Below are 18,482 nucleotides of genomic sequence, written 5' to 3' on the forward strand. Positions count from 1 at the left end.
GTGACAGGATGACAGTAGGCAGCAACAAACTCAGCATTATCAGTGGGAAGGCTCATGTCTAAAAGAAAGCCGAAATACAGGTAACATATACAATCTGTGAAACATCAGATGGAGTGGTAACAACCAAGAGATGGCAACATCAGAATTTGCACTTTTTTCTTTAATGTAGTACCTTATTATGTAACATGTGCTTTATTTGACCAGCACTTGGAATTTGAGAGTCATCTTCTCACCAGCCGAAGGACGCAGATTAAAACAGCTTTAAACTTTTCTCCTGTAGCCTTAGCATCAAGGAACATATGGCTTTAGTTTTAATGTACTATTAGCATTCCATCAGCTTTGTGCTTATGAGCCGCCATACCTTCCACTACTTAACCACTGACCTGTAAATAAGCAGGCAGCCAGAGAGAAGTAAACTATTTCTCCGAGTTGTCCCTGTTTTGTTTTCCTTTAAAATGTCTTAAATCTAAATTTGTCCAGCCATTAACTGTAATGTGAAAACATCATTTGAACTGTTTGGCACTCAGGCCAACTATCACACTTACAAAACCAAAGTAAAAAGATAAGTGAAAGTAAAAAAGTAACAACAATTCTCCAGTTCCTACTCATCAGGATGTACTCATCCGCCTTGTACACACACAGACACACACGGGGGCAGGGCTGATACACACAGGCATACTTATTGATTACTATCATCACACTGTTCTAAAGCTCTTTCATAAGAACCCAGAATGTATGTAATAAAGTAGCTCGGGTGGCTTATACAAGTAAACAGGAAAAATGTGTAAGCAAGTGAAGAAATAAGTCAGAGGAACAAAGGAGGGTAATGTGAAAGTGAAATTATTTGAATCTAAACGGTCAGACTACAAAAAAAATCAAACACGGAATACAATTATCTCCAACTGTGCAAATACTGTTTTGCATAGCTCAGTCCAGATGGGTACTTATTGTGAACTAGTCAAAGAGTGAAAACTTGTTGAGACTTGATTTTCTCTCTGGTGTAATGAGGATCTCTGGAGGGTTTGCTGTGCTTATGCAGGATAAGCATGCAATGCACATCGCAGAGAAAAACAAAACAAAACAAAAAGCCTTGTAAATTAAGAACGTTAAACTGAATCTGCAGTGTGGGTATACACTTCTCACCTCCAGTGCGGCCAAGACCAACCTGCACTGCGGGGTGCAGGCTGCCCTCATTGTTGAGGAGATGAGGCAGGTGGTGGTAGATATTTGGCACCTGAAGAGGTTTCCTGTTTGCTAACTCCTTCAGGAGTTTCTGTGTCTCATCTGAAAACAAGCACAGAGAAACACATTAAGTGAAGCGCTCTTCCTCATTTATATGAAACATTTAAGAGACATGACCCAACTGTTTACACACAGATCATGTAACAATGATATTCTTGATGGGAGATGGGAGTATGTCATCCCTTATTTTGATCATCTTCGATAGCATATCTCTGCCATTACAATCACTTTAATGACTGAAAAAAAGCAACAGAAGCATCATCTCTTCAGAATAAATGACTTTGATGTGGATTACTGACAAAGCTGCAAATTCTCCAAATATTGCCATCTTTAAATCTAGGTTAAAGACCTACTTGTATTTTATGGCATTCTTGGGTTCATAATCTGTTGACCATGTTGTTTTATTTTGTATTTAAGCCACGTTTTTCTTTTGTAATCTTGTACGTTATTCACTTTTTATTCTTTTGTACAGCACCTTTGGACAGATTCTTTTCCATGTATAAATGTGTTTCAAAAACAAATTTCCCTTACTTATTTAACTAAATAAAATAAGCAACATGATTGAATCTCTGTCTGACTGCTGTCTTTCACCCACCTAGATTTTAAACCCACCTGGTGGTTTTGAGAGATGAGTCTGTCTATCTGAATTTGATCAAGGAAAATTTCACAAATGAAGTACGTCTTAGAAAAGGTACAGCCTGATCTCAGAATATTTCACATGTTGTACTCAGTTTCTATTTTAAGTCTGACATTACTTTAGTCTAACAGCTTTCTATCAGTGAGGAAATTAAATTTCCACTAACTTATGACAGGAAACCAACACATGCCCATGAATCTAAAGTCACTTGGGGTCAAAACTGATGCTAAGCCACTCCAACAAGCTGGTTTTGCTTGGGCGTAAAGTGGCACTAACGTAAAAATTCAATATATTCCCCATTTTTGTTCAGTTGCCAGAACAACACCAACCTGCTTAACACTAGTGGTGCTCAAGAAGAGCAGGAGTTTTAGGGTTTTTTTATTTCTGGGTTTTTTTTTTTAGGAATCTAGCCTGAAGAGTGGAGACATTCAAAAGTCTAGAGCTAGACAAAGAAAGGTACTTTCCCACAGCACTGTCATAATAATCACACATAACATCTAAAAGGGCAGGATATTTTAAGCTTAACACGATAAGCAGAAGATGCAGAGCAGATAAAAGGTGACTTTTATTAAAATTTTCCAGACTTTACACACAAACACTTGTACATCTGTTGCACGCAAATGACTGAAAGCTCAGCCGGATGTTGATGAGTAAAAATAGTTACTTCTGTTTGCACGTTTCTGTTACCTGAGAAGTTTGTGAGGGCATCTTTGCTGCTGTTAGTTTCAGCAATGGCCCGTCTGAACTGCTCGAGAATGTTGTTGAGCTCCGACGAACGCTGCAGCGTCCTGTGCTCTGCCACACGAAGGCGCTCTTTCAAAGCGTGGAACTCCCGTTGGTACGCTATCAGCTTCTCTACATGAAGGGAAAAAAATTAGGAGACATTAGCAAGTGAGAATATACAGAAATGTAATGAATTTTTCACTGAATTAATCATTATTCCTCAAGGCTGATATCTGTTACTTTACATGACGTGGGATTTTAAATTAGGCTTATCGTAAATATTAACAGCACATTAACCTGAGGTTAATGTACAACTTTTAAAGGTAGTGAAGATGGGGATCGAAAACCGGTTCTTGAAGAGAACACAACTTCCACTCTTGGAAAGCATCTGCACAGACAACATGCTAATGCTAAGCTAGGCAAGAACCTGCACTGATGTTAAAAATGAGTAAATGCCAACCCCAGGCATCTATTTCTATACCAAGGAGGTAAGCTTGTTAATAATAACTGAAAATATGTGCATAATTACAGACATAAAACCTTTAAATTGACCAGCAAAGACAGATCTAATCTGATCATTTTCTGAATTGGTTTACCAAACAGGTTTAGAGGTCGGTGCATGTTTAAGTTTCAAGATGAAGGAAAAACCACCACAAAAAATAAATAAATAAATAAATAAATAAAAACGAGAGCAAAAACAAAATCAGGAAGAAAATCGCTTGCTCCGATGGTGCAAGGACCTAAAGAACTTGCAAAAGAACCCAGCTTTCAAATCTGTGACCAACACATGATCACGCCATTACTGGAAATACCCCCATGCTTACTCATGAAGTTTAGAAGTAATTTACTGCGAAAAGCTGAACAGAACTGTCTTTCTAATCATTCATCATGGGGCAGACTTTGAGTAGTGTGTGTGGAAAGAAAAAGGGAACAGCTGTCTGTAAGAAACATTCTTGATACAACACTGGCAAAGCCTCAAAGTTTTAACCAGAATCTGTGTTCATGTGATCCATACCTCTGGTAAATTTCAGATTCACAAAGACATTTTACAGATGACGTATGTATGACATGATGCAATGCAGACTGACAGGTAACGCTCTTGGACTGTTGTGGTGATGACCCCTTGCATTAACAGGAAACGGTCAGGACCTGTGTCTGAAAATCAAATTCTGGTTGACTGTCAGCAGGACAGTCTGTATTTCGAGGTTTACTGTTTTTACATTATATTTTATGGGGACTGTTCTGGTTTAGATAACATTGCCATCTGCTTTTTTAGAACTAACAAAGGATTTGCATCAACATCTCTGAAAGTGATCGATCAGATCCCTTCTTGAGCCGCCCACAAACAGCACACAACAGTCCATTTGCTTTCAGAAAACAAATGAAGTTGAGTGGTGTGTAGGAAGACTTCCGAGTCCACCGCAAACTGCACTGAGACCACATTATACAGAAGTCACAGTGCAAAGCTTACTCTGCACCAGCTTGACTTTCAGGTTTCTCTCTAGCTCAAATGCCTCCTATTGTGCAATCAGACTAAAAAACAGAGTTAACCAAGTTAGTCAGTCTGCGAACAGCCTTAGTTGTCTGTTGGTTGGTTAAAATCGACATTTATGCCAATCATTGCAAGTCCTATAGCTGGTATAAGCAGCAGTAAAGACTTTACTTTGTTTCAAAATTTATAAGATTACAGAGAGGCTACAAAGAAAATATCTGGCGCGTGTGTGTACCGGTTTTTCCTTTCCTGGTGGGGACCAAAAATCTGAAATTGACTATATTTGTGCCTCATGGTGACCAAAATCCAGGTCCCCACAAGTTTGAAGGCATTTTTTAGACTCAAAATGTGGTTTTGGTGTCAGGGTTACCTTTGGGTTATGATTTAGGCATTCATTTTTGATGGTTAGGGGAAGAGGCTAGGGAAAGCATTATGTCAAAGGATAGCAACACCCAACATGTTTGTGTGTGTGTGTGTGTGTGTGTGTGTGTGTGCGTGCGTGCGTGCGTGCGTGCGTGCGTGCGTGCGTCGGCTAGTCTCTGATCTTCTTCTTCTCATAGGTTTAGCGTGCCCTTTCAACAAAAAAGAAAACCCCTGCCTTTATCTTTCCCTTTCTATCGCTCTCTCTCACTGAGCTATTGTCCATCCACTCTGGCCTGGCTACTCTGTTGCACAGAACCATGTTGTTCCTTCTGAATGTTGATCTCTAAGACACACAGACAGATGCTGTCATTTGGTCCAATACTCCTGAATAGGGCAGCTTCAAACTAAAACAAGACTTTCATCTTCACATCAGTTCTTTGACTGGAGGACTCCAGGTCTGCTGAGGTGAAACCACACCTGTAATCCCACAATGCAGACAAAAGATACACCAAATACCTCAGAAAGGGGGACAAGGTGTGGATAACGTTTCTATTTAACTGGATTATTCATCCACAGATGTATTAGGTGGTAAAACTATGAGTCTTTTTTTATTTGGAAGTACATTACCTAGTAGGTAATGCATAAGTACGCCAGACAGTTTTCATACAAGCCTCTTGACATTTCATTACACATCTCATTACTGTTAAAGAAAATTTAGCCCCGACTTCAAAAATGTTGCCTGATCTATAGAAAGGACTTTTTTTACCGGTCAAATGGTCTACAGGGTTAATGGTTGATATACTTCACAACCATGCTACAGAGCCTTTGGATGAAGGAAGGGTGCACAAGATGCATTAAATAATTAGACCTACCTGGGGTCTGGAGTACAGCTATAAAATTTCATTATTCCTCTCTGCTCTCTAGCATCATGGGTAGTGGGGGTAGGGCTACGCTCTGCCTGAGAACTAAATAAGATCTCCTTTTTCTGTTTTCTTATTCCTGCCTCCTGTTTTGATACAATTTGTTTTCATATTTCAGTATCTTTTAATGGCCTTTCATTCTCTTATCCTTATCACCTCCTTCTCTCTCTATTTTCCAGTTCCCATATACGTTGCTCTCCTGTGAGATATCATCTTGATTTGTCATCCTAGATTCCTTTGCTTGGTTTATATTATTTATTAATGAGAAATGCTGGATGAATCATAGGTGTATGTAAATTTGGCAACTACTCTTTAAAACTAACTCAATCAAGCCCTCGCATTCACAGACAGACACACAAAAAGGACCCTGTGTTAAAATGAATTAAAAGAGAAAAGACAGTTCAGACTTCAAACTTCATGCCAAAACTGACAGCGCTGCAAATTTCTACAGCCATGCTCTGTGATGAGTTGTCCTCTTAAGCCCCAAGGGTCTATCTACTGGAAAATGATATCCATAAAATTGAGTATTTTTCAGCAATTACAAAGTGTGTAAACCATCTTGGTATCAAAGTAAAGCTAACACTTGTGAGACTTCATAAGAGGTGTAAGTTTCACAGCAGGTGCCATTGTGTTAAAGTAACACAAAGTAAACTCAAGAAAACTACAAATAAACACATGGGCATTTACTGTGGAAAGACTGATGCTGCTGAAGTGAAACAGAGCAAAATTACAGAGGTTTTAATAATGTAGCTAGGCATTTTGCAATTTAACACCACCTGTGAAAGCTGAACTTTCTTAGGTAACAGAAAATAGCCTCTCTTTTTGGAGGCCAACACTACACACAACAGTAGTCTAGTGAGTGATGCTTCAAGTACGTAAACAAGCAAATAAGGCAAAAATAATAATAATTTTGAGGCAGGAAAGAATTCATGTTACGCTTTTTCAAATGTGAAGAGTTGGTCTCTTTTTGCTGTTGGTTCAGTCTATTTTGATTGGAGCGTGATGAAACCTCAGAGAGCAACGGCATCGTTTGTCTGCGTGCATGCTGTTGAGCGAACAGGGGAATCGGCGCTTTGTGTTTACACCCATTTGTGGAATTTGTTTACCTGCTACTTTAATTATTTGTTTATTTAGCTGTGTTTGGCGGACATAGAAATGGTTTTTGTGAGCTTTAAGCTGAAATTTTGACAACTATATTTAACCTCCTAAGACCCGAACTCTTCCACGGCATGCATTTTTAATTTCTCTTTGATATTTGGGCTGATTCGGACCTGATAAATGTGAAAACAAAGAATTACCAGATTTTTTTTTTTACCTAATTTTTGTTTCTAAGAAAAATGAGAGCCACATATGAGGATATTCGTTTAAAATTTCGATAGAACAGTAGCAGTATAATGTCCTCGTAAGTGGATATCAGGCCCTTGTAGAGCAAAATTGAGTATTTTGGTCTAAATAACCCAAAATGTGATGTCCACATATGTGGACGCCAGGTCCTAGAAGGTTAAATAACATCCCGTTAAACCACATGGGGTTTAAGAAGTTAAGTAAAGAAAATGTCAAGCAGCAAAAATGTTAAACCTTTTTAAACAAGAAAGGGGAACATACGGTTGGTTCTGTAGGAATAACTACAGTTTAATGAAGGAATATCAGTAGTTACATCAAGGTTGCAGTTCATTATATTTCTTTTTAAAAAACTCAAAACTCTCTTTTGGAAACAATGTTTAGCAGTACTTAGCGAGTCACAGTCATGACATGACAATTGTTGAATTTATTGTGACAGTGCTGTTACTTATCTTGACATCAGTAATTTAAGCATCTGACTAAATTCATGAGGAAGAGAGAGAACTCTTGCACATATCAGTTTAAGTGAGGGCAAGAATGATCTTAGTGCTAAGAAACACTTCTCAAAAACCCATCCCTGATCTCACTGCAGTGTTAAAGAGTTTTATCAGCCTGTCTATTAGCTCATCAAAAGCCCTCACAGTGATGCTGTCCTTGACCTGATTTTCCCTTGCTGATGTATGCTGCCAACAGCGAATTCAGGAGAGCTGATGAGGAGACTGTCCAGTTTATGTCCACACCAGTACGAGAACTGCAGTGCATTATATGTAGATGCACCTGTTAAAGCATATTTTTACTGTGAAAGGCACAGCAGCCCAGTTCAGCACTTAATAACAGCAATCATGTATAAAGGAATAATCAAGAAATCCATACACAGGATAAACTCTGTGCTGATAAAAGGAGCTTTTGAAACTGTGGAAACTGACTCCGCGAAATACTGAAAGGCTTGTCGTGAATCGTTCTGCTCAAAATACAAGCTCAGCTAGAGGATGATTCTACACCAGCTGTTAAGAGGAAATTGTGTTTAAAGGGTAATTTAACACAGTTACACATGTGTGTGCAACCCACACACACACATATCACAATATCCCACTATAGTAATGGTTTTGATTTATTTTCTGCAGTCTAGAGATATAACCCTTTCCAATGAAATGGAAAAAAAAAAATCTGGTTGTGGAGCAAAAGTACAAAAGCAGCTTCCCTGCTAATAATGTTCAGAACGAAACAATTTTTATATACAAAATCACAACCTTTACCCGACACGTCAGTACCTGAGATTGGATAACACTAACGGCTCCCTAGCACAAAGACTGTGATGACAGATTGTGTCGAGGTACAAATAGCACAATATAGCACATGCATCTAACAATAGTTAGATGCATGTATTGCTAGCAAGTAGACGAAATGGGCTGCCTTCAACATGCTCTATCTAGTCACCTTCCTGGTCTAAACATGGAGTGCTGCCAGTATTGTGAACATGTCTGGCCTTGTCCAAAGTTGTTAAAACGGATCCATCCATCAACTGTTTTCATTGGAACTGCTTCCTACAAAACAAAAATTCCCTTGAAAGTATAAACCTTATGAAGTTACATGCAATACAAAATGCTGAATAACCAGTATAGCATTAGTATACAAGTGCCATACCAACCACAGAGCAGCGTACAATTATAGGCAATCCGCATATGCCACAAAACCAAGGGCAGCATCCCACAGGCCATTCAGTCTCTACACAGTTGCTAATTTACCTTAAAAGCACTTTAGCTTTCATTAATATTTTGCTATACAACCAACAACCATAACAAACTGAAGAGTCTTTAAACTTGTTTAGTTTGGGAAAAGCATGTCTACTTGCATTATGCATGTATGAAGCCCCTGCAGTTGTGCACCTGTCAGCCATGTGGTTCTATACTGCAGCTGCTGTGTGCAAGACAAAGGACTTAGCCAGATCTGAACAGTGATGTGGTGGGACTCACCAGACACCCCACAACACAATATTATCACAATTGACCCTGTGCACGAGAAAATGCTAACTTCCTGGTTTGAGACCGGATGTGGGGTTGTACATTTCCGGTAGCTTTACTTTGCGGTCAATTGCTACTGCGAAGATATACTCCAAAATTGATGTCCAAAACTCGAAAATGGAAAGATCGCATTAAGTTACAAAGAGCAGAAAGTGGGAACACTCACCACTGTTGTGTCATAAAAAATCTAATGATCAATTTTGACGTTTAAAGAGTTTAGATCGATCAGTTGTTTACATCACTCAACACAAGCAGAACTGCATTACTGCATGCAGAAGACACATCGTCCACATTCAGAAGCACATCTCTGTATAGTGACTGGTCTTATGATTTAAACAGGCAAATGTTCAGCATTCAAACTACAGGTGAAGAATAGTCAAACCAGATGTTTCCCGTTATGTCGATATCAGCTAGTCAAGTACACACGTACACAGCATGTTAACGAACTGTGAAAAAAGCCACACAAAAAATGAACGGTTTCTATACATTAGTATTTACGAAGGGTATGTTGTGACTTACCTTCAAAATTACAGCGGTCCCTCGTTATAACGCGGTTCACATTTCACCTCGCTGTTTCCTGGATTTTTTAGTGCAAGTTTGCATGCTTAATTTTTTTTACGTCACATTGTGTCCTGCGTCCTGATCGCTGCAGACGATCTCCTCCGTGACGTCTCTCCTGTACAGTACAGAATCGCTGCATCGATCGCTAGCAGTGTGACTTTGAAGTGCAGTGCTGTATGTCCACGAAACGTTTTGCACCGTCAAAAAATAAAATTGGCTACTTGATTTCACCTATCGCTGGTTATTTTTAGAACATAACACCCGCGATAAACTAGGGACAGCTGAGAAATATAACATTTGAATCCCTTTTCTCTTTTGCCCTGAGGCGCGGGGATAAATATTGACAAGTCGATGAACATCATTTACAGATATATTGGGTAAATGCCCGAGACATCTATAGAAATGTAAATTGCCGCTTGATTTATTCATTTGCTTAACTTGCTTTGGACCGTAAACAGGGCGCGAATAGGACACCGGAAACAAAGCTCCCCACAGGAGTTTCCGCACCGGAAGTAGCATATGCTAACGTGCACATAGTCAATACTTCACTCATAATACCATAATACTGTAATTTTTAACGTTTAGCGATGCGGTGAGTTTTGCAATAACAATTACTGTAATTTATTACTTTTTATTCAACTTCAAATTATCCCCTAAAATTTAAACTGTCAACACCCGTTTTATCCAATAAGATAACATTATCCCACTTAAGTTGTTCATAAATTATGAAGTTGTAGTGGAAAACTAAACTGTCAAGCACGACAAACATTGTCACTAAAACCTGGCATAATTGTTGCCATCAGTAACTGAATATGGTCAAATTGTAAATTACATGCAGTCTATGTCTGATAATACAGCAGTGTGATAAATCGTCAAAGCAAACCTAACGGCTCTCCTTCTACATGACAAATACGCATGTCAACAGGATCAAAAGATGATTTGTGTACAAACAAATGAATACCCAAATCAGTCACCTTACCTTACCTAGTTACCTGTCATGGTCCTGGGTCTCGTGACCCAGTGTTTTTGTGTTGATTATACATAGTTACTTACATAGTTACCTACATTAGGCTAAAACATAGAAGCATAAGATGCCTGGCATACTCTCTCAGGGGAGGGAACCTGACATCTGGTGATTTGCACAAGTTCAAGACATGAGCCACTGATGGCAAAGAATTTGCTCACGAGTGTGGGAAACAAGCCATGTACTAATACTAAAATGTTAGTTTGAGGACTTGGGGACAATACAGAAAGCACATTTTTAAACACTTAATACAGTACTTCTGTCAATACCATTGAAATAAAGTTAAAACTCGACACTTAAATCTCATTTTGATGGCTTTAATTCAAATCCACTGAGGCAGATGCCATGAGAGGCAACATTACAAAGTTTTGTGGCTTTGCTCAAACGCGATCCGACTGTTGGCACAACTTATGAGTATTTAGGTTTTGACCACATTCATATTAAGCATGATATGTGGGTTGCTGGTCTGCTCTGTTTTTATATATACACTAGGGTAATAACAGATCAAACAGGTGTTACTTTCAAGTGACGCTAGTTAAAACCAGTTAAAACGTCTTTGGGTTAAACAGTTTGTGCACATCCACACACACACACACAGCCACACAAAAAATACTTGGCACACAAACACAGAGTTGTAATATAGATTTTTTCCAGTATTTTTCTGACAAGAACTGCAAGTCAAGCCTTGAGTAGGCAAGTGATACTACCTGAACAGTTTTCAAATGTTAGAAGACAAAAAGAAGGCACAGCTCTAATCCTTTTGGTGTGTGTGTTTTTTTAATACCACAGCCCATTTCACCTCACTAAAATGAAGTATTAAAAGAAAAAAAAAAGTTGTAGGGAATTAGTATCTGAAAAAGCCAGACAAATGTTTGCCCCCTTGGCAACTTTCCCACCCATATTTTCAATTCTGTTTCCTCGCCATGGCCTCATAGTTGCTCCTGACCTCCACCCACTATTCTCCCTCCATTGTGCTAAAAGTCACGACAAACTCTGGCAGCCAGTCGTTTCTCTTAATGGAAGATCGAGCTGTCTGACAGCGTTGAACTCAGAGCACAGCCTTACTCGGCTCACTTCCACTCCTCTGCCTCCTCTTGGCTGTTGTAAGGCCACATTCAGCCAAGGCTAGCGCTCTTTTTTGGAAACTCCACTTTCAGAGTCGTGTCCAATCAATTTTTTAATGATATCCATTGGGACTTGAAGCTTCGAGTCAATTAAAAGCTTTTTGGGGGGCTGAAAGAATATGTTGATATACAGATTAGTTGACTAACATAAAACACTCTGCTATCTAATCAATTCATTTTTCAAGCAAATGTTTACTGGAACCTCTTCTCAAATGTAATTAAGATTCAGTGCTACAGTCGACATGACAATAAACTGAACGAGCTTGGCACTGCAAAAGATTTAGTCTGAAAACACCGCCTTTGGCAACGGTAAATGATAGTGGGTATTTTATATTATAATGCATCTGATAAAGTAATCTGACCAGTAATCAGTGGACTACAGGGTGAAGTGGAAAGATATCAAGACGACTGTAGCAAACACTGCAGTCCTTTAAAATTACAACATTCAAAAGACCTTTTAAGTTTGAACATATTTTGTATTTTACTTCATCTAAAAATTAATCAATACAAATCAAAAAGCGAAGTAAAATTATTGATCTCGTTTGCTTGTGATAACGGATTCCAGTCGTGCTTGTGAGGGTGAGCGCAACGCTTAAATTACAAAAGCTGAATGGCTCAACGTGTACAAAACACAACACGGCAAATCTAACTGCCTCCTTCCTTTTAACAGCAAGCCTTCTCACATCACGAATATCGTTCGAGCAAATCAAAAACATATTTTGATTTGCCCCCCCCCCCCCTTCCAAAGAAACACTCAACTTTCCACAAAAAAAAAGCATCTTACTGTTTCTCTGCTATGTCAGCACTATCTGCCTTTCTCTCCACAATAAGAGCCCACCTCAGGCTTTTCTATTCCCTCTTTTAAGATTTAGTCTTTATACTCTTCTTCATTCCAGGCTACTTTTGTCTGGCAGACTGCCCTACCTCACAAAGTCCAAAAGCCAAAAAGCAAACACACACAATTGCACACACAGCCAGATATTACAAAGAAGAACCAAAATGTCCAAGCCGTATCTTCTCCCAATCAAACTAATAAACTACATTGCTAGCCCACCTTATAGAATCTGCCTGCTTTTTTCTCCTTTAGCACAAGCTATTTTTGTCCCATTGTGTTTGGACTGATGCAATGATGGAAGAAGTCATGCCTTTAAACAATGAGGAGGGGAGGGGAATGCACTCAGGGAAGGCAAGGAGGAAGTGACATTTCCAAAACTAAAGGGTGTTTTGTGCGTGACACTGAAGATTGAGCGAATCTGCTGAAACTATAAGCACAGAACTGGCACTATCCTAGTCTCAAAGTAACGGACTACGTCCTAAACAACTGTATCAAACACTGAGTGCTTTTAAAACATCTGCAACACATAATTTTTGTAGTTTCAACTGTGTAAAAGCAGCCAAGACACTCAACTTCCTTCAAAGAGAACAACACTGATCAGGTGGTTCTGAAAGATGGCTTTTAAAGCTCCTCATGTGATGTCTTAACACAAGGAGACTGCTGTCACATACTACAAGAATGAATAATAGGAATGAAATGCAAGACAAAGTTATAAAGACTATAAAAACCACTTGTTTTTTTCCCTCCATAGATATTCCAAGCAGAATTAATTAAAACATTTACAGAGATCAGTAGGATTTTAATTTTCCTTTCTTCAAACAGTATTTAAAACTGCATTAAACTGTATAAACACCCTAAATGTAACGTTTTTGAATACAAAGGCCCCTTGATTTGACTATCCCTGAAGGAAAAAAAATACTAAATGGAAAAAAATGTTTAAAGCAACATGTGGGGGCAATCACAATGATGGTATCATATCTAAGGTTCATGACAAACAAGGTTGTTATTAATGTGTGTGAACTTTGCTATGGGTGGAAAGGAAATGATATGTATTTGCAAAGCCCTACCCATTTATGATAACAAACGACAATGACATGCTCATTGTGAGGAAACACACAGAAATGTGGATACACATTTCCTCTTTGACACAAAAAGAGAGGACCTCACCATACTGTTTGAGCAACTCAAAGCTCACCTATATTATTCGTCTTTATCTAGCTTGTTCTTGTTGTTTTGATCTACTTGAGATATAACCAAAGAGATAGTAGAGAGCAGCTTCTCACTAGGGAAAGAAGGAGACTGACAGAGAAGTACACATTCTGGAGAGTCATTCACCATAGAGTGTTTGGACAGCTGACTGGCACAGTGCTCATTCACAGCAGTCAAGTGACCAGCAACAGAACAGGCTATCAGAAGCAAAGGTTAATGCAAAACAAAAAGAGGAAGAAAAAAACCCAAAACTGATAGGTAATCTTTCTACTCCAATAAAGAAATTGCTCTTTGAGCTACAAATATTTATCTATACAACCCAGTCCACTGAAAAACACTTACTTAAAGAGGTTTTGAACATTTACATTTTTAAAATTATTCACTGCCTGAGTTCATGCTCAACACTAGAAGTGCCCACATTGGCCAGAGTTAAGAGTAAAAGCCATTTATTCCCAAAGTAATAAATAATATATAAAATATATAAAAATATGATTAAAAAAACAGAAAAACAATCTGTGCTAAAGCATCACGGGTTAAGATAAGAAAAAGCACAGAGGCCATGAGCCAGTGAAACACAAGATAAAATACCCAAAGACACGTGTAAAAGCCACACACTAATCAGGAGAATTAATACTATGAAATGCACTATAGGAACAGATCTGATAAATATTATACAGTTAGAAAAAGGCAGTCTGGGTGATTAGATCACTTTCTAAAAATAAAAAATCTAAGTATACATGTAAGTGCTGTATAGCTTTTAATTACAATTTATTTTTATTAATTCTAACTAAATAGCTTTTATCTGTCCCACTCCCACAGTTTGGTGTTTTTAACAATAGATAGAACACGAGAGACAGATGCACACAAACAACAAAGTCACGGCTAATTTTCTTTAAAATATGCCTTTTTTCCCCCCTATTTCAGGATCATGTTATTGCGCTGTAGCTTAGCATATGCAGACATAAACAAAACTTCAACACAAAGACAGCATTTAGGAAAGGAATGCTCCAAATAATAAAAGCACAATCACATTAAAGAACAATTTGCCAACAAAGCATAAAGAAGAGCTTGTTTCATATACAAAACTGTAAGCAAACACACAAACCCCAGACCACCACGGCACAAATAAAGCTTAGAAACCAACATCCGTTTAGATGCACGTCTATTAGCTGGCAATCTTGTTTTTCCCAGCCTTTGTTGGCACATTCCTGGCATCTTCCTGCAACCATAGATGAGTGGACCTGTGTGACACTGTTGGTAGGATTGTATTTGACGCTGTGCATGAGAGGTCTTGCACATACACACTCATGCTCGTGCATGTGACAAACAAAAACAGGGAGCCACTCAGAAGAAGAAGAAAAAAAGCACAGAGGTCAAATGCTCCACAGGGATCCTTTAAGCTCTAGCATGTTGAGATCTTTCAGCTCAAAGCATTTTTCTTTAAATAGCAGCATTACTGCATCCGTCTGTGTAGCCCTCATCTACAAAGATGTTTTCACACTAAGAAAGTCACAAGCGCTGTAATAAAACTGACAACAGCTGAGTTCAGGTCAGTTTCAGGATCCTAGTTTTGAGCATAGAGCTTTAACTGCCACTACGAAGGCCGAGCTGAATACAATAAGTTAATGGTTTTTGTTTTAAGTGACACCAGTTCTTCTCCTTCTAGGACAAGATCAAATCTATGTTATAATAACTCCATACTGAGCAATGTTTGGATTTCGTTACCACAAGACTAGGAAAAACAGAACTATCAGCTCAACTTGCCAGACAGGTTGCATTTTCATATCTGTATTTTTCTGTTTCATTACAGACGTTGACTGTAAAGGAATATTAAGATTTAAATGTGTGAAACAGGAACAATCACCGGAAATAACTTTGCTGAGCTTTTTTCTCTTGTTCTAATTGTATGTCTACAATTAGGGAGTGATTTTATTGTGAGTAACACAAAAGTCAAATTCCTTGCAGGTATTTACAAGCTTCACAAATAAAGCCCAGTGTGAACACTTAGTTGTGGCAATAACAGTATAAAAATTTTCAGATTTGAGTGTTGCTGCAAGGAAGCTACAAATTCTAAAGCACACCTGGCTCACAACCAAATACTCAATTACCACAATTTCAGTGTTACAATTGAAGACTATTGGCAGCAATCACAGATTTACCAGGTTCAAAATAGTTATTTGGGATTTTAATTATTTATATAACACCAAATCACAGCAACGGTCGCCTCAAGTCACTTTTCATTGTACAGTAAAAATCCTGGAATAACAAATAAAAAGTGAAACTCCAACAATCAGACAAACACCTAAATGTACGCAGTTGGTGATAATGGGAAGGAAAAATGTCATTTTAACTAAAACTATTTTTAACTATCTAAAATAAAGCTATGTATTTTTCTGTTATTTTAGCCAATTGAGAAGCAAAAATTTATTTTAAGTTCGAACAAATTAAACCGCCCACCCCAGGCTACATTTATTTACAGTCTACCTTTGTCTTCCTGAGTTACGCCGTTGTATAATGTCCAGATACGTATTCATGCAGGGTATGATTATGTCAAATCGAAGGTAACCTTTTGGTATAAAAAGTTGTGACTTCATTATTTTATTCTGTCAGAGCACAAATATTTAATCACTTCATCCATGCATACAAGACTATTTCTGCCAAGTTTGAGGAAATATCCTCACAGAGCAGCGGAGTTATTGTGTTCACAGGGATGAGATGTGGAGATGGTTTGTGGACAAGTGTGAAGTCAAATTTAAAATAACAAATTTTCTCATACACTTGCTACTGGATAACCATGGTTGGACACATGCACTGTATTTTAATGGCAACCTTAATGGTTTATAAGTTGTACAGGTGAGCACATCATCTACATTGTGAGCCACAATTAAACAGTACATGTTAAGGATTTATATAAAGACCAGTAGCCAGTATTTTAATTTTGTTGGCTTGTGACAACTGTCAAATTGAACAGACCTGCCATAGCTTTATCCCATACAGACTTACTAACTGTATCAACAGGTGCAACATTTATGGAGGCATCATCTCATAACCTCTAACCCCACATACGCCCACTTTCATATAATCACCGGACCAGTCTGAGCCTGCTCCATTTAAAAGAAAACATTTCATCAAGCTGATAAGCTCTGCAGTAATCACAACCTGAATCCCTGGTTTGGAATTTATATATGGGCTGCAATTATTTACACCCTGCTGGTAACAAGACCAAGGCCCATATTCCTGCCCACACCACACTGGAAAGTAAGCACTCAGCCATAAGCTGTGTACTGTAACACAGCCACACTAGTGTAATAAGCCCAGGCACAGATGCCTGACATGTAATGCTAAGATGAGAGTCATTAAAGACGTGTATGTAGAAACCTAATGTTAGTGAATGGCGTAATTATCTAGAGGTTTTGCCTTGCAGGGGCAAACTAGATTATCCCTAAGTTACTGAGGATGGCTGGAAACAGCACTTTGGGTATGATTAACTGGGACAGGAGAGGGGGCACAATAAAGCTTAAAACAAAAGAACTCCATCCATTTATTATAGCGATAACACGGGTTGTTACGCATTACCACGTTGAAACCAGTTCCACGGGATGGATGACTTCACCTGCTGTGTCTTTAGACATGCTGCTTGCTGGTCATGCTTCAGCTTTCTGCCTGCCAGCTTGTTAACCAGGCCTCGTCTGGAGACCGTCGATCCTTCTGACATTTTTTTATACGGGGTGGGGGGGATAACCAAGATGACATAAATGTCCAACTTACCTTTGCCATTCTGCCACGCTGTATACCAAGAGAGACTAAGGAAAGACGTGAAGAAGATAAGTGCAGTGGCCACAGTTCCATTTCTGAGCCTCATCTCATTTCAGCGATGCCTCTCCTCGGCTGAGTGTCGGGGACCCCGGAGCTGCCACTGCCTCCCTCCCTCCCTCCGTCTCTCGCTCTCTGGCTTCAGGATGTGGAGACGGGCGTAGGCACGGGCATAGGGTGCTTCAACCCGTAAAAACGCTCCGCTTAACGGGGAGGGTGAACACCGACTTCTGCGCACGGAAACAGGGGCGCTGCTGTAGCCCTGTCGGAGCGTCTTCTCTTTTCGTTGTTCACGGGACTAAAAAAACATACGTGCTAACCTAGCCTATCGGTTACCAGTCAGCTGCTTTGTTTGTGAGACAATATAGCTTACATTGTGGGTTTAAAAAGAACGAACTAGTTGCCAATACAATCCATAGTGTTTTCAAAGCCAGCCGTTAAGCTACAAGTTACAAGTAGATGTCATCTCAACAGTGTGACTACTGATCGTCCGGGATAGGCTGGTGGGTCTCTGACGGTGTCCTAAAGGCTACGCCTCGAATCACGTTGATTCGCTTTAACGGAGAGCAGGGTTAGAACATACGCAAATAAACACGGTAGAGTGCGGCTAACTCACTGAGCCTCTTCCACAAAACAACCAAGTTTTAACCGTCACTGCTAGTCGACCCGCATACTGCGACAGAACGTCTGTTAGCTACTTAGCTGACGAGCTAACACGAAGTTGAAACCAGCCGGGTAAACTAAAGCCAAGCGAACAGGGGGCTCGTTCTGCGCTGACTGTCGCGGAGGAGTTCTACGGCACACCTCAATTAACACAACCCCTAAAATTACCCAAGCGCAAATGATTTTTTTTACATATTATAAAAATAAACCGGTCTTACTTGGGTGCTTTTTTAGGGAAATTAGCGTGCCCTATACGGTAGTATATGCAAACTGGGCTTCCGGTAAGAACTTTCAAAATAAAGCACTCACTCGACTTACTGTTGTGGTCGACAACAGTGGTGCAACTCACGACGTGACGAGCATGCAGTCATTCCAGGTGTTTGAAAGGACTGCTATTTTCATATCTTTGTTTGTTTAAAGCTATCATTGCTGCACCTGGAAAAAAAATCTGTTAAATTCTCACTCCAACTTTAACACAATCATTTTTAAGTTTCAAACCCTCCACTGTAGATGA

The 18,482-nt window shown here is 39.1% G+C and overlaps 1 protein-coding gene across 1 annotated transcript in view; it reads right to left on the bottom strand.

The window, feature by feature from the left end:
* mgat4a (alpha-1,3-mannosyl-glycoprotein 4-beta-N-acetylglucosaminyltransferase A) overlaps window positions 1-18,222 on the bottom strand; it is a 31,626-nt gene extending 13,404 nt beyond the window's left edge. Inside the window, exons 1-3 of the mRNA XM_006788289.2 lie at window positions 17,261-18,222; window positions 2,567-2,734; window positions 1,144-1,284 (exon numbers count right to left, since the gene is read on the bottom strand). Coding sequence (XP_006788352.1) covers window positions 1,144-1,284; window positions 2,567-2,734; window positions 17,261-17,354 — 403 coding nt within the window. The 5' untranslated portion in view covers window positions 17,355-18,222. The remainder of the gene's footprint in view (window positions 1-1,143; window positions 1,285-2,566; window positions 2,735-17,260) is intronic.
* Window positions 18,223-18,482: the final 260 nt, after the last annotated feature.

Source organism: Neolamprologus brichardi, chromosome 16 (assembly GCF_056152115.1).
Source record: "Neolamprologus brichardi isolate AB-2024 chromosome 16, ASM5615211v1, whole genome shotgun sequence".
In the NCBI taxonomy this organism is placed as follows: Eukaryota; Metazoa; Chordata; class Actinopteri; order Cichliformes; family Cichlidae; genus Neolamprologus; species Neolamprologus brichardi.